The sequence below is a fragment of the Salvelinus alpinus genome, chromosome 13 (assembly GCF_045679555.1).
Source record: "Salvelinus alpinus chromosome 13, SLU_Salpinus.1, whole genome shotgun sequence".
In the NCBI taxonomy this organism is placed as follows: domain Eukaryota; kingdom Metazoa; phylum Chordata; class Actinopteri; order Salmoniformes; family Salmonidae; genus Salvelinus; species Salvelinus alpinus.
The window spans coordinates 11,840,734-11,854,166 of record NC_092098.1 but is presented as its reverse complement, the minus strand read 5'-3'; the positions used below and the strand labels follow the sequence as shown (position 1 = coordinate 11,854,166).

Genomic DNA, 13,433 nt, shown 5'->3' with positions numbered 1-13,433 from the left:
GCAGTCTTGTCCACTCAATGCAGTCACCCCTCACCCACCTCCACCCATACCCATACCCAGCCCCCTCTCACCCCTCCATCCATCCCAGCCATGGTGGTCTGACAGACGGGTGTTGTTGTGTGCCGCTCCCTGGCAGGAGAAGGAGGACAAGGCGGTGCTGCAGGCCGAGGTGCAGAGCCTCAGGCAGAATAACCAGCGGCTGCAGGAGGAATCCCAGAGCACCGTGTCCCGCCTCATCAAAGTCACCGAACTGCTGTGCAATGTCAACAAGCCCTGTTAGCTCCACCACAGTACACACTGTGTACACACACACACACAGATCACACACAAACAAACACACACACACAGATCCCACACAAACAAACACACACAGATGATCGCACACTAACAAACACACACACACCCACACACACAGGCGATCACACACAGATCATAAACACACGGCGCATTCAATATTGTAAAAAACGACACCAGCACAGTACATCAACCTGCTCTACACCACGTATATAGACACATGCATAATACTCCGCATTCTGTAGGATGACATTTTACCTCTGGGCAAGCCCATGAGGGCAGAACCAACTAAAAAAAAAACATTTCTCACCATCTGATAGTCCTCTCAATAGATTGACTAATGGTTGTGCTTGAGTGTGTTTTGTACCTTGAGTGTGCGCAAGTGAGTGTGTGTGTGTGTGTGTGCCGTCACTATGGTTCTTTTATCTTGCTTCACATACTTGACAAGTTGGGCAGAATAGCAATTGCTTAAAACAACCCAGTTGATTTAGATGAAGAGGCACGTGTGCAGCTTGGTGCCTGTTCGTTTCAACAGACACAAAGCGTGTGTGTATGTCTCATGATGTACGTATGTAAACAGTAGTCTCCCTCCCCTCTCTGCTCAACCCACGCCATGGTATGCAGCGTCTCGGACCGAGAACAGTTCAGCTGGGCACCCTTAGAGTGGAGGGCCTTGGAGCTACATATTACACAGGAAAAAGGGAAAACGACAATTGCATGCCTGCAGGCAGCCTGCTGGAAAAGATGGAATGATGCATACTGACCCTGCCTCTCTCTGCCAAAATTCTCACGAAATGGTTCATTCATTGTGTAGAGACACCATTCTCTCCTCTCCATACCTACTCAGCTTAATTTCAAGGGTTGTGGACTTGAGTATTCCACGTCTGCTTCCAGTGAATGAGACACGATTTATTTATAAGGGAATTCACTCACCGAATTAATTCTGATTGAGTTGAAACAGATATTCAAGTGGATAATACCTCTGCTGAGGATGAAACAATGGGAGAGATCCTCATTATCCCTGAAAGACTGGTTGTAGAAGCTATGCTGTAGAAAGTGCACCTCCTGCTGGACTGAACCATGCGTTGCCATAAGGCAGCTCTCCTTTTAGATTTAATGTGAATGGGATTTAATGTGAACTGGACAGGATTCCTTTAGTGAACACAGCCTTCTGTGTTCCAATATATTTTGTGTTTGATGGCCACAATGACAATTCAGTGTATTTGAAATGAATTCAGAATGGAGTGGTTGCTTGTGGGTGAGGGATTCCCCCATTTCACCCTAATGTTGTTGTCTGTGTACCTACTGTATGTGTGTTTCTGCGTTGTTCTTGCACTTTTAGCATCACCTATATCGGCATGGGACAGGGCACATATTTAACCTCCTGCCCAGGTTCATGCCTTGCTTGAAACATTTAAGTGGATTTGATCTCACCACTTCACCTCACCCCACCTCACCTTCAGGTCCACTGCTGATGACGCCAATAACAATGTGAGATCAGAGGAGAACGGGATTATTCCTCCTCCAAGACTGTTCTGCCAAAAGATGCCAAGGCAGCTCTCCTACACCCAACTCAAACCACTGGACCCAGCAGTGTTGTACAGCTCTGTAAGGGATGCCAAACAATTGTCACTCAAAGCTCTTGTTTGTTGTATATACTATTTTACTTCCTCTTGTAATTTTATTTTAGAGTCACTGTGATTACCCGGTACCAGCAGATAATGATATATTCAAATTAAATTATAAATCTAAACTTTATCTATATGTGAAGACAACATGTACAGCTGAACTGCTCAGTGCTACTTAGTACATTTGGTTGTGTATGCCCTCAATTGTAGGATGGTTTAATATGGAGACTAGTGTAAATGTGCCCAAACAGGCTGTTTAAAATGGTGATGCCTTGTTGTTGGAAATGATTAGCAGAGTGGAGAAGTGTAAGAATATCTGCTGTTTTACTGTGTTCTTCTGTATAGTTCTGTAGATTGTAGGAGGTTGATGAAGCATGATAATGCACCAGGTAACTTCCTAGCTCCCCTCTCTGTGTGTGTATGTATGTAAAACAAAAAAATGTAATAACTTATTAATCTTGCAAATGTGGAATTCCCTGTTAGATGTGTTAATAAAAGGGGAGGCAGGCAGCAATTAGATGTGCTATAAAGTTAAAATGGTATGATAGGGGTTGGTTTTAAGGAAGAATCTGTTTTTATATATACATTCAAATACAAGAAGACAAGAGGTCAAATATTTCTGCAATGTTCTAGTATTTCTTGGGGAAATGATAATGGCTATCGTTATCATTCTAGTATTGAGCTATTCATTCAGAGCTCCTACGTTCACGTTCAATAAGGTCTCTAATGCCACTAGGTACGCCTTAAAGAGTGACTCTGGGACTCTCCAGAGAGGACGGGACAGACAACATGGTCAGACTGGTTCATGTGAAGGCTTCTTTCTCAGACATTGTGCCTACCTGAAATTGTAATGTACGGTAACTCAGCTTGGTGTCTTCATTTCAGTTCTTCATGGTCATTGTTTGCAGACAGTGTCAGGTTGTCCGTGTATCCTGCAGGATAGACAGGTGCGTCTGCCACCTCTCAGAGGATCTGTGGCCATTAAATAAAAAAGATGGGTTTAGGGACGCCAGGAAAGTGTCATAAAGGTTATATGAAGACGATATGAAGTTTGTGTTTGCTTTTGTTAGGTTAAAGGAAATGATCCGTATAGCGCTGGTTTAAGAGCAGTATCTCCAACCTTATTGAATCACAATCATTCCATGCATAAAAACATAACTTTCCACAATCATTTGAACCCCCATTTATGTATCACAAAAAGTATCCCTGAGTGACCCCTAACAACACCTTGTATGCCTGAGTGACCCCTAACAACACCTTGTATGCCTGAGTGACCCCTAACAACACCTTGTATGCCCGAGTGACCCCTAACAACACCTTGTATGCCTGAGTGACCCCTAACAACACCTTGTATCCCTGAGTGACTCCTAACAACACCTTGTATCCCTGAGTGACTCCTAACAACACCTTGTATGCCTGAGTGACCCCTAACAACACCTTGTATCCCTGAGTGACTCCTAACAACACCTTGTATCCCTGAGTGACCCCTAACAACACCTTGTATGCCCGAGTGACCCCTAACAACACCTTGTATGCCTGAGTGACCCCTAACAACACCTTGTATGCCTGAGTGACCCCTAACAACACCTTGTATGCCCGAGTGACCCCTAACAACACCTTGTATCCCTGAGTGACCCCTAACAACACCTTGTATGCATGAGTGACCCCTAATAACACCTTGTATGCCCGAGTGACCCCTAACAACACCTTGTATGCCTGAGTGACCCCTAACAACACCTTGTATGCCTGAGTGACCCCTAACAACACCTTGTACGCCTGAGTGACCCTTAACAACACCTTGTATCCTTGAGTGACCCTTAACAACACCTTGTATCCTTGAGTGACCCCTAACAACACCTTGTTTGCCTGAGTGACCCCTAACAACACCTTGTATGCCTGAGTGACCCCTAACAACACCTTGTATGCCTGAGTGACCCCTAACAACACCTTGTATGCCTGAGTGACCCCTAACAACACATTGCAGATGGTAACAATGCAGTAGTCCTTTCACTCACCTGCTCTAGGCTACATCAGCTGGCAAACGATCTCCACCCAGCCAATAGTAAACCTGTGAGAATGATCCCTGGTAGAGACCAGTTGTTTTTCTTTTATCCTCTTATTTGTTTGCCTTATATGTCATTGCATCATCCTTACAGGAAACCAATGCTCTCCGTACAGTGTGTGCCCTACTTCCACCTTGTCATCTCTTTGCTGCTGTTGTAGAAGGGGATGTATTCATGTGGCCATACAGTAAGGATGATAGAATACAGTACATTAGTACCAGTGGAACCACACATAACATCACATCCCCAGCGTAGGTTTATGGGAGGCCTGGCCACGCATCGCTCATGTCACAACGGTAGCACGGATTATGCACTCTGCTCAGCCAGTGAAAGAGCTGACGTTACCATAGCCAGGCAGTGGAACACTGAGGGAATGTACTGTAACAAAACATGGTTTCAGTATGATGCCACCTTCAAACCTGTCATTTCATCCATGAGAAAAGTCAAGTGACTAAATGTTGTTCATGTCGTGTGAACTGGAGGGCTCATGGCAATAAAGAATCCTCTGTACCTTTCGAAGTGGTTGGTGTGTCAATGCTATGATTGTCAATGTCTCTTTCTTTGTGAGGCCTGAGAAATGGCAGTGTTGGAAAGCTCATATCCCTTTATCGAATGTCCAACTGAGGATTGTTCTTTTGATGCGATTTAGACTAATAAAAAGCCACCTGTTGATAATAATGGGACAACAACATGATAACTCCTGATTAGTCCTGACCCCTTGCTGCAGTGTCTAACAGAGGCTGTTAGAATGTCTAACAGAGGCTGTAACCGTCGGGTTACTCAAATACAACACAACCCCGTCTGCGGTCATCCAATAACTGGACCGTTCACAGTTGAATAGCCTACATTACATTTGCATGTGATCAGCATCATTCATGCAACTGATCCATTCAGAAGTAGATATAGGACTTGCTATACGTGACTGTAGAGACTAGGCATGGAGAGCATTACCATCGGTCTGAGCAGTTTTACTGCATGTGAAACACAAGTCACAGAGTGTGTAATGACAACATGACTAAATAAAGAAAGGGAAGTGTTTATTTAATGGAACTCCTCTGGAATTTACTATATAGTGCATGCACACTCTCCTCGTGCATATGCATACACATACACACGCAGTAAACACTACAGAACACTGAGCCCTGTGTTGGACTATGTTAAATGTCTTCCTGAGTGCATGCAGTATACAGAAAGGCAAATACATGTTTCAAGTCTCGTTCCACATGGTGAATAACAAGTCAAGACAACATAACACAAACACTTCCCTGAACTGTGTCCTCTGGAAAGCTTTCCTAAACACCAGCCGCGGTGAAGCTCTTTATCTTCCCTGGCCTGACACCTGGAGAAGGGCTGATGACAACAATACCGTGGCTTATGTCTTTATTTGGGGTTGGAGCAGCGGGCAGAATCTTCACTAGGGGCCAGAGCAAAACGTGTGCCAGACATACCGTAGCTCAAGGACTTAATGCAGGTTGTACTCGTCGATGTTCTGTAAACATAGACAGCATGCACTGGTGTCTGTCTCTGTATGCTCGCGTGTGTGTTGAGAGGGGGAAGAAACGGCTTCTCTCCTGTTCAGATATAATGTCTGTGAATTTTTTTTAACCCGTCCAATTTTACACTTCGCCAACCACATCACTTTTGTTGTTTGACTACAGTAGTACATTAGTAGGCCTATTAGTGTCTATTATAAATCCAGAGGTGATGAAGAATTTCTTCCACTATATTCAGATGTCAAATTGTCACACTTGGTTGCTTGAGGAAATAGACTATCTTTGAAAATCGTCTGAGCATTGTTTTCTATGTTGTTTTGTTGCTCTATGTATTGCATGTCGCCGCCTAGTGGTTCCCACTTTTAACGGAGCGCACAACACGACGACGGACACGACTTCAGAGCCAGTCGTTTGCCACCGCCTCAACTCTTTGGTTTAAACCTGCTTCTGCTGTCACCGACCTTTCAATCTATCTACCGATCTGAACGCTGTAAGTGCTGTCGTTACTTCTACACCCACCCACTCCTCATTTGTAATCTTGTGTGATCTCAAGGCATGGATGTCACGGTGCGCCTTGGCATAATACAATATTGTAATCCGAATTGAGCACAGTCTGCGAGGATTTAGCCCTGGTTTACACAATCAGCTAACTTGACATTCAAGTTGTTGTAGGGGAAAGTGTAGCCTAGTGCAAGCTGCTTGTAGCGAAAGTGGAAACCGACCTGATCGCAAACAGATATGTTTTGACCGGTGAGGGACCGACTCCGGAATGAAGACGGCAGTACAGACTGGGAGACCGCGGCCGTTCCAGCGGTTCTGCTGCTGTGGAGTTGGGCTTCTCGCGGTCATTTGGCTCTCACAGTTCGCGCACGTGATAGGTGAGTTGTTCACAAGGATTAATGATGGGGGCAATTTTGCAGAATGTCAATTTATTAATATTCCTTGTGTGTTTGGGGTGTTTTTAGTATCATATATTTTAAACTAATCGTTTTAGAATTTTAGCACATTTTCATGTCATATATTTAATTATAATAGAATACCTAAGGTGGGAAAGGCATCTTCTCAATCAGCTCATTCTGTGTCACATTCTTCATTCATTAAATACTCAATTAAATACGTCCCTCACTAAATATGCCTGATTAACTCATTTCCTGGAGGAGATCATTATGTAACCATATTGATAAAAGGCTGTATGGGATGAAAGAGAGAAATTTGTAACCAACAGATTGGAGAATCCTCTCCCCTGCCCCCTCCCCCAATAGTATGCACCTTGAGTGTGACACCTGCTTCACATTGGGAGCGTACTTTCAGCATCACCTCTCTGATTCAGAGGGGTTGGGTTAATTGCGGAAGACAACATTTCAGTTGAATGCATTCAGTTGTACAACTGACTAGGCATCTCCCTTTCCCTGCACCAACCTGGCATACTCTCAGCCAGTAACCTGCACAGAACCCCAGAGAATCACCCGAGGGAACTCAGAGAATACGTCTCCATCAAGCACAGCATTAAGTAACACTGAAGACAGATGATTGAAATTGCACTGCAGTCAGAAAAGGGATACGCACATAAACTGTGTGCAAAAGGATGCGTGTATGAACAAAAGAGGACATTGGGATGCAGTTATTCATATCCTTTGTATGAACATCATATGGTCAATATTTACCCTATATGGGGCCTTATTCTCTACAGAGCTGGGTCTACGGTTTCCTCTTGAAAGATGGATTCACATATTCAGCTAGGAAGCAACAGACGATTAGGCTAAAACATTCAATCATGAGGTGTGTGTGCATGCGTGTGTACGTGTGTGAGATTGTGTGGGCCAGTCCCGTGATTTTGAGGTTGAGAGAGTATGAGTTAAAGTAATGATTTTCATAGCTATGTCCCACGCTCCACGCTCTTCTCAATTTACATCGACAACATAGCTCAAGCAGTACGAAGCTCTCTCATCCAGTTATATGCAGATGATACAGTCTTATACTCAGCTGTCCCCTCCCTGGATTTTGTGTTAAAAGCTCTACAACAAAGCTTTCTTAGTGTCCAACAAGCTTTCTCTACCCTTAACCTTGTTCTGAATACTTCCAAAACAAAGGTCATGTGGTTTGGTAAGAAAAATGCCCTGGTGTGACTGGTGTGATTACTACCTCTGAGGATTTAGAGCTTGAGGTAGTCACCTCATACAAGTACTTGGGAGTATGGCTAGATGGTACACTGTCCTTCTCTCAGCACATATCAAAGTTGCAGGCTAAGGTTAAATCTAGACTTGGTTTCCTCTATCGTAATCGCTCCTCTTTCACCCCAGCTGCCAAACTAACCCTGATTCAGATGACCATCCTACCCATGCTAGACTACGGAGACGTAATTTATATATCGGCAGGTAAGGGTGCTCTCGAGCGGCTAGATGTTCCTTACCATTCGGCCGTCAGATTTGCCACCAATGCTCCTTGTAGGACACATCACTGCACTCTATACTCTTCTGTAAACTGGTCATCTCTGTAAACCCGTCGCAAGACTCACTGGTTGTTGATTATTTATAAAACCCTGTTAGGCCTCACTCCCTCCTATCTGAGATATCTACTGCACACCTCATCCTCCACATAAAACACCTGTTCTGCCAGTCACATTCTGTTAAAGGTCCCCAAAGCACACACATCCCTGGGTCGCTCCTGTTTTCAGTTCGCTGCAGCCAGCGACTGGAACGAGCTGCAACAAACACTCAAACTAGACAGTTTTATCTCCATCTCCATTCAAAGACTCAATCATGGACACTCTTACTGACGATTGTGGCTGCTTTGTGTGATGTATTGTTGTCTCTACCTTCTTGCCCTTTGTGCTGTTGTCTGTGTCCAATAATGTTTGTACCATGTTTTGTGTTGCTACCATGTTGTTGTCATGTTGTGTTGCTACCATGCTGTGTTGTCATGTGTTGCTGCCTTGCTATGTTGTTGTCTTAGGTCTCTCTTTATGTAGTGTTGTGGTGTCTCTCTTGTCGTGATGTGTGTTTTGTCCTTTATATATATATTTTTTTTTACTCCCAGCCCCCGTCCCCGCAGGAGGCCTTTTGCCTTTTGGTAGGCCGTCATTGTAAATAAGAATTTGTTCTTAACTGACTTGCCTAGTTAAATAAAAAATGACACCAAGGTTCTGACAACCAGTGTTCTGATACTGTTAATATTCTGCTTTAATAGCTGTCATATCTGTTTAAGTATTCTTCAGTTTTCCCCACTATTTATACCTTCACTATCTTATAACTGCCATCATGTTATTTACCCCATAGCTTCATAAATAAGTCTAATCTGGGGAAATACAATGAGTAATTACTTAATGTATCTTTCTAATGGCAACATATTTGTATTACTCTATAAATGCATTAATTTGGCATATTCATCATACAGTATCATTCTAGTGGTAGGGCATTGGAAAATATTAAAATGCCCCAGGTCAGTGATTGGGGATTTTGCCCTTTGAAGGGTGCTGTCTTTCGGATAGGACATAAATGGGTGTCCTGACCCTCTGTGGTCACTGAAGATCCCATGGTACTTATAGTAAGAGTAGGGGTGTTAACCACGTGTCCTGGACTTCATACTAATCTGGCCCTCATACCACTATGGCCCTCATACCAATCTGGCCCTCATACCACCATGGCCCTCATACCAATCTGGCCCTCATACCACCATGGCCCTCATACCAATCTGGCCCTCATACCACCATGGCCATCATACCAATCTAGGCCTCATACCACCATGGCCCTCATATCACCATGGCCCTCATACCAATCTGTCCCTCATACCACCATGGCCTTCATACCAATCTAGGCCTCATACCACCATGGCCCTCATACCACCATGGCCCTCATACCAATCTGGCCCTCATACCACCATGGCCCTCATACCACCATGGCCTTCATACCAATCTAGGCCTCATACAACCATGGCCTTCACACCAATCTGGCCCTCATACCACCATGGCCTTCATACCAATCTGACCCTCATACCACCATGGCCTTCATACCATTCTGGCCCTCATACCACCATGGCCTTCATACCAATCTGGCCCTCATACCACCATGGCCTTTTTACCAATCTGGCCCTCATACCACCATGGCCTTTTTACCAATCTGGCCCTCATACCAATCTGGCCCTCATACCACCATGGCCTTCCTACCAATCTGGCCCTCATACCACCATGGCCTTCATACCAATCTGGCCTTCATACCACCATGGCCCTCATACCAATCTGGCCCTCATACCACCATGGCCCTCATACCAATCTGGCCCTCATACCACCATGGCCCTCATACCAATCTGGCCCTCATACCACCATTGGCCTTCATACCAATCTGGCCCTCACACCACCATGGCCTTCATACCAATCTGGCCCTCATACCATCATGGCCCTCATACCACCATGGCCTTCATACCAATCTAGGCCTCATACCACCATGGCCTTCACACCAATCTGGCCCTCATACCACCATGGCCTTCATACCAATCTGACCCTCATACCACCATGGCCTTCATACCATTCTGGCCCTCATACCACCATGGCCTTCATACCAATCTGGCCCTCATACCACCATGGCCTTTTTACCAATCTGGCCCTCATACCACCATGGCCCTCACACCAATCTGGCCCTCATACCACCATGGCCCTCTTATCAATCTGGCCCTCATACCACCATGGCCTTCATACCAATCTGGCCCTCACACCACCATGGCCTTCATACCAATCTGGCCCTCATACCACCATGGCCTTCATACCAATCTGGCCCTCATACCACCATGGCCTTCATACCAATCTGGCCCTCATACCACCATGGCCCTCATACCAATCTGGCCCTCATACCACCATGGCCCTCATACCAATCTGGCCCTCATACCACCATGGCCTTCATACCAATCTGGCCCTCACACCACCATGGCCTTCATACCAATCTGGCCCTCATACCATCATGGCCCCCACACCAATCTGGCCCTCATACCACCATGGCCTTCATACCCATCTGGCCCTCATACCACCATGGCCCTCACACCAATCTGGCCCTCATACCAATCTGGCCCTCATACCACCATGGCCCTCATACCACCATGGCCTTCATACCAATCTAGGCCTCATACCACCATGGCCTTCACACCAATCTGGCCCTCATACCACCATGGCCTTCATACCAATCTGGCCCTCATACCACCATGGCCTTCATACCAATCTGGCCCTCATACCACCATGGCCTTCATACCAATCTGGCCCTCATACCAATCTGGCCTTCATACCACCATGGCCTTCATACCAATCTGGCCCTCATACCACCATGGCCTTCATACCAATCTGGACTTCATACCAATCTAGCCCTCATACCACCATGGCCTTCACACCAATCTGGCCCTCATACCACCATGGCCCTCACACCAATCTGGCCCTCATACCACCATGGCCCTCATATCAATCTGGCCCTCATACCACCATGGCCTTCATACCAATCTGGCCCTCACACCACCATGGCCTTTATACCAATCTGGCCCTCATACCACCATGGCCTTCATACCAATCTGGCCCTCATACCACCATGGCCCTCATACCAATCTGGCCCTCATACCACCATGGCCCTCATACCAATCTGGCCCTCATACCACCATGGCCCTCATACCAATCTGGCCCTCACACCACCATGGCCTTCATACCAATCTGGCCCTCATACCACCATGGCCCTCACACCAATCTGGCCCTCATACCACCATGGCCTTCATACCCATCTGGCCCTCATACCACCATGGCCCTCACACCAATCTGGCCCTCATACCAAGCTGGCCCTCATACCACCATGGCCCTCATACCAATCTGGCCCTCATACCACCATGGCCCTCATACCAATCTGGCCCTCATACCACCATGGCCATCATACCAATCTAGGCCTCATAACACCATGGCCCTCATACCACCATGGCCCTCATACCAATCTTGCCCTCATACCACCATGGCCTTCATACCAATCTAGGCCTCATACCACCATGGCCCTCATACCAATCTGGCCCTCATACCACCATGGCCCTCATACCACCATGGCCTTCATACCAATCTAGGCCTCATACCACCATGGCCTTCACACCAATCTGGCCCTCATACCACCATGGCGTTCATACCAATCTGGCCCTCATACCACCATGGCCTTCATACCAATCTGGCCCTCATACCACCATGGCCTTCATACCAATCTGGCCCTCATACCAATCTGGCCCTCATACCACCATGGCCTTCATACCAATCTGGCCCTCATACCACCATGGCCTTCATACCAATCTGGCCCTCATACCACCATGGCCTTCATACCAATCTGGCCTTCATACCAATCTGGACTTCATACCAATCTAGCCCTCATACCACCATGGCCTTCACACCAATCTGGCCCTCATACCACCATGGCCCTCACACCAATCTGGCCCTCATACCACCATGGCCCTCATATCAATCTGGCCCTCATACCACCATGGCCTTCATACCAATCTGGCCCTCACACCACCATGGCCTTCATACCAATCTGGCCCTCATACCACCATGGCCTTCATACCAATCTGGCCCTCATACCACCATGGCATTCATACCAATCTGGCCCTCATACCACCATGGCCCTCATACCAATCTGGCCCTCATACCACCATGGCCCTCATACCAATCTGGCCCTCATACCACCATGGCCTTCATACCAATCTGGCCCTCACACCACCATGGCCTTCATACCAATCTGGCCCTCATACCACCATGGCCTTCATACCAATCTGGCCCTCATACCAATCTGGCCCTCATACCAATCTGGCCCTCATACCACCATGGCCTTCATACCCATCTGGCCCTCATACCACCATGGCCCTCACACCAATCTGTCCCTCATACCAATCTGGCCCTCATACCACCATGGCCCTCACACCAATCTGGCCCTCATACCACCATGGCCCTCATACCAATCTGGCCCTCATACCACCATGGCCTTCATACCAATCTGGCCCTCACACCACCATGGCCTTCATACCAATCTGGCCCTCACACCATCATGGCCCTCATACCACCATGGCCTTCATACCAATCTAGGCCTCATACCACCATGGCCTTCACACCAATCTGGCCCTCATACCACCATGGCCTTCATACCAATCTGACCCTCATACCACCATGGCCTTTTTACCAATCTGGCCCTCACACCACCATGGCCTTCATACCAATCTGGCCCTCACACCATCATGGCCCTCATACCACCATGGCCTTCATACCAATCTAGGCCTCATACCACCATGGCCTTCATACCAATCTAGGCCTCATACCACCATGGCCTTTTTACCAATCTGGCCCTCATACCACCATGGCCTTTTTACCAATCTGGCCCTCATACCAATCTGGCCCTCATACCACCATGGCCTTCATACCAATCTGGCCCTCATACCACCATGGCCTTCATACCAATCTGGCCTTCATACCACCATGGCCTTCACACCAATCTGGCCCTCATACCACCATGGCCCTCACACCAATCTGGCCCTCATACCACCATGGCCCTCTTATCAATCTGGCCCTCATACCACCATGGCCTTCATACCAATCTGGCCCTCACACCACCATGGCCTTTATACCAATCTGGCCCTCATACCACCATGGCCTTCATACCAATCTGGCCCTCATACCACCATGGCCTTCATACCAATCTGGCCCTCATACCACCATGGCCCTCATACCAATCTGGCCCTCATACCACCATGGCCCTCATACCAATCTGGCCCTCATACCACCATGGCCTTCATACCAATCTGGCCCTCACACCACCATGGCCTTCATACCAATCTGGCCCTCATACCATCATGGCCCTCACACCAATCTGGCCCTCATACCACCATGGCCTTCATACCCATCTGGCCCTCATACCACCATGGCCCTCACACCAATCTGGCCCTCATACCAATCTGGCCCTCATACC

At 47.1% G+C, this 13,433-nt stretch overlaps 2 protein-coding genes across 11 annotated transcripts in view; both read left to right on the top strand.

Annotated features, from left to right (window-relative positions):
* LOC139537073 (signal-induced proliferation-associated protein 1-like) overlaps positions 1-4,500 on the top strand; it is a 42,212-nt gene extending 37,712 nt beyond the window's left edge. For 7 of the 10 annotated variants that reach the window (XM_071337946.1, XM_071337941.1, XM_071337943.1 and 4 more), the window contains one exon: positions 5-4,500. In XM_071337946.1, the coding sequence (XP_071194047.1) occupies positions 5-280 (276 nt within the window). In that variant the 3' untranslated portion in view covers positions 281-4,500. The remainder of the gene's footprint in view (positions 1-4) is intronic. The other 3 variants (XM_071337948.1, XM_071337952.1, XM_071337949.1) reach the window with 3 other exon arrangements.
* Positions 4,501-5,747: 1,247 nt separating this feature from the next.
* LOC139537070 (sodium/potassium/calcium exchanger 3-like) overlaps positions 5,748-13,433 on the top strand; it is a 35,608-nt gene continuing 27,922 nt past the window's right edge. Inside the window, exon 1 of the mRNA XM_071337937.1 lies at positions 5,748-6,356. Coding sequence (XP_071194038.1) covers positions 6,248-6,356 — 109 coding nt within the window. The 5' untranslated portion in view covers positions 5,748-6,247. The remainder of the gene's footprint in view (positions 6,357-13,433) is intronic.